Source organism: Kryptolebias marmoratus, linkage group LG3 (assembly GCF_001649575.2).
Source record: "Kryptolebias marmoratus isolate JLee-2015 linkage group LG3, ASM164957v2, whole genome shotgun sequence".
Taxonomy (NCBI): Eukaryota; Metazoa; Chordata; class Actinopteri; order Cyprinodontiformes; family Rivulidae; genus Kryptolebias; species Kryptolebias marmoratus.
Genome location: NC_051432.1, coordinates 14,254,404 through 14,256,589, shown reverse-complemented (window position 1 = coordinate 14,256,589; position 2,186 = coordinate 14,254,404). Strand labels below are relative to the sequence as shown.

The following is a 2,186-nucleotide window of genomic DNA, read 5'->3' as shown; positions in this document are numbered from 1 at the left end:
TGTGGACCCCCCCCCCCCCCCCCCCCAAAAAAAAAATAAATAAATAAATAAAATCGAAACACCAATTAACAAGTGCTTTGAGTTATTTTTTAATGCTACTTTCAGTTAGAGGGGTGTAATGCAAACTATTTCACTTGAAATGAAATATGAATGAAAATAAAAACTGAAAAACTGAAGCCTATAGAGTCCTGTGAGTCTGACTGCGTTAAAAAGGTGAGGCATAGTAAGTGTGGAAACAGTGGTCTTACTTGCGATGCCTTTGCTGGACTCCACATCTCCATCTCCCCGGGCGTAAAAGACTGATGGGTGGTTTCGAGATATTTTTTTCAGTCATTGTTCGTTTGTAGGAATTTTATTCGAAGTTCGAAGTCATTATTGATTGAAGAAAAAAAAAGAGGAGTGTGATAGGAAATATGATACAAATCGGATTTAAACAGTTCCAAGTCCCCTTTCTTGTCTTGTTTATTTTTTTAGTGTTTTTTTAATTATTATTTTTTTGTTTTAGACGCATGCGGAGTACTTCATCCGTTTCTGTTTCTGCCGCTGGTTGCAAAACCAGACCCGCACCACGTTCTTTTTCAGATCCAGCTTCTCCGCGATCGCTGCGATTTTCTCCGAGGAGGGTCGCGGCTGGATGGCGAAGTAGGCCTCCAGTGATCTCTTCTCCGGCGCGGCGATGGACGTGCGCTTCCTCTTCTTTTCCGCGCCGTTGAACAGCTCGGGCTTGTTCAGCTTCTCCCTGTGCGACTTCTCGGCTTCCTCCAGCCACGCTTGCAGGATGGGCTTCAGCGCGATCATGTTGTTGTGCGACAGCGTGAGGGACTCGAATCGGCAGATGGTGCTCTGGCTGAGGGAGCCCACCCCGGGTATCTTCAGGCTGGCCAGAGCTGACCCCACGTCCGCCTGCGTGACCCCGAGTTTGATCCGCCTCTGCTTAAACCTCTCCGCGAACGCCTCCAAGTCCCTGGGATCGGCGTCCACGTCGTTCATGCCCATGTGCGGCGGCAGCCCGTGCGCGTGGGCCATGTTGATGGCCGCCTGGTGCATGTGGTTCATGCCCGCCATGTGGGCAGGGTGCGCAGGCGTGGAAACCACCGATCCATCCGGCCCCGCCATGGCTCCCAGCGCCAGTCCCGGGGTGATGTGGTCCAGCAGGTCCCCCTCCAGCGCCTGGTGGGGCTGGTGATGGTGGTGGTGGTGGTGGTGGTGATGGTGGTGGCCGGACAGCGCGGACGGGTGAGAGATAGGCACCGAGGAGGAGGAGGTCGACGACGACGTGCAGGGGAGCGTGTTCATGGTGTGGTAGGTGGCGTCCGGTTTGAAGGGGCTGTGATGTGGAGGGTGGTGGTGGCTCTTGGTCTGCGAGACTATATCCACCGCCGCGAGAGCTTCAGCCCGGGCCAACAAACTCTCATCCAAGCCTCCGAATATATTGCTCTGCAATTGCAAATAGAATGCACACATAACTGTCAGCAGGGAATTCTCCCTCCACTCCTCGGTTTAAAACATTTCCAGATTGTGAAAAAAAGAGAAATCCTTTAGAAAAAAAAGGAGGGAGCACACAAAACAAGACACATGCAACATCCCAGGTCATAAAAATTAATACGAAAGGCAAAGCCGACTGAATACATAAGTTGAGCTGAGGAAGAAAAAAAATATGGAGGTGTTGGGTGATTTGCTGTGCAGACATGAAAAAAACATCAAGCGAGGGGGGAAAAAAGTGGGCTGTCAAAATGTGCCTTTAAGCTGTGATTATGCAGAATACGTACCGGTGGGGTTGGGAGACAGGCTCTGCGCATCGCCTCCGAGCTGCTGCTGCTGCTGATGATGATGGTGCTGCTGCTGTGGCGCGAGGACGAGCAGGACGACGAGGGCGCATTGGAAGTCAGGGTGGCGGAGGACGAGGAGGAATGCAGCGAGGAGTACTTGGGCTCGGGCAAGCTGGTGTGCGCCATGCTGAAGGGCTGCTTGCTGTTCAGAGACATCATCATCATATTTGCTGTGGCGTGCAGAGCGCAGAAAAGTTCCCTTTTTTATAAGTTCAGACTCCGCCTCCTCGTGGAGCTGGGAGCTTCTGCAGGAATCTGGAGTAGAGGAAAACGTGTGCAGGCTGCTGGTCCAACACTGGATCACATCTATTTATTATTACGTGCGCAGGTATGAAGATTTTTTTTTTTTTTTTTTTT

The 2,186-nt window shown here is 51.2% G+C and overlaps 1 protein-coding gene across 1 annotated transcript; it reads right to left on the bottom strand.

Moving 5' to 3' along the window:
* Nucleotides 1-39: 39 nt before the first annotated feature.
* Nucleotides 40-2,180, bottom strand: pou4f2 (POU class 4 homeobox 2). The gene is made up of 2 exons (XM_017413331.3): nucleotides 1,770-2,180; nucleotides 40-1,437 (listed from the first exon to the last, which is right to left on the bottom strand). The coding sequence occupies exons 1-2, from the start codon at nucleotides 1,992-1,994 to the stop codon at nucleotides 502-504; spliced, it is 1,161 nt and encodes a 386-aa protein (XP_017268820.1). The 5' UTR covers nucleotides 1,995-2,180; the 3' UTR covers nucleotides 40-501.
* Nucleotides 2,181-2,186: the final 6 nt, after the last annotated feature.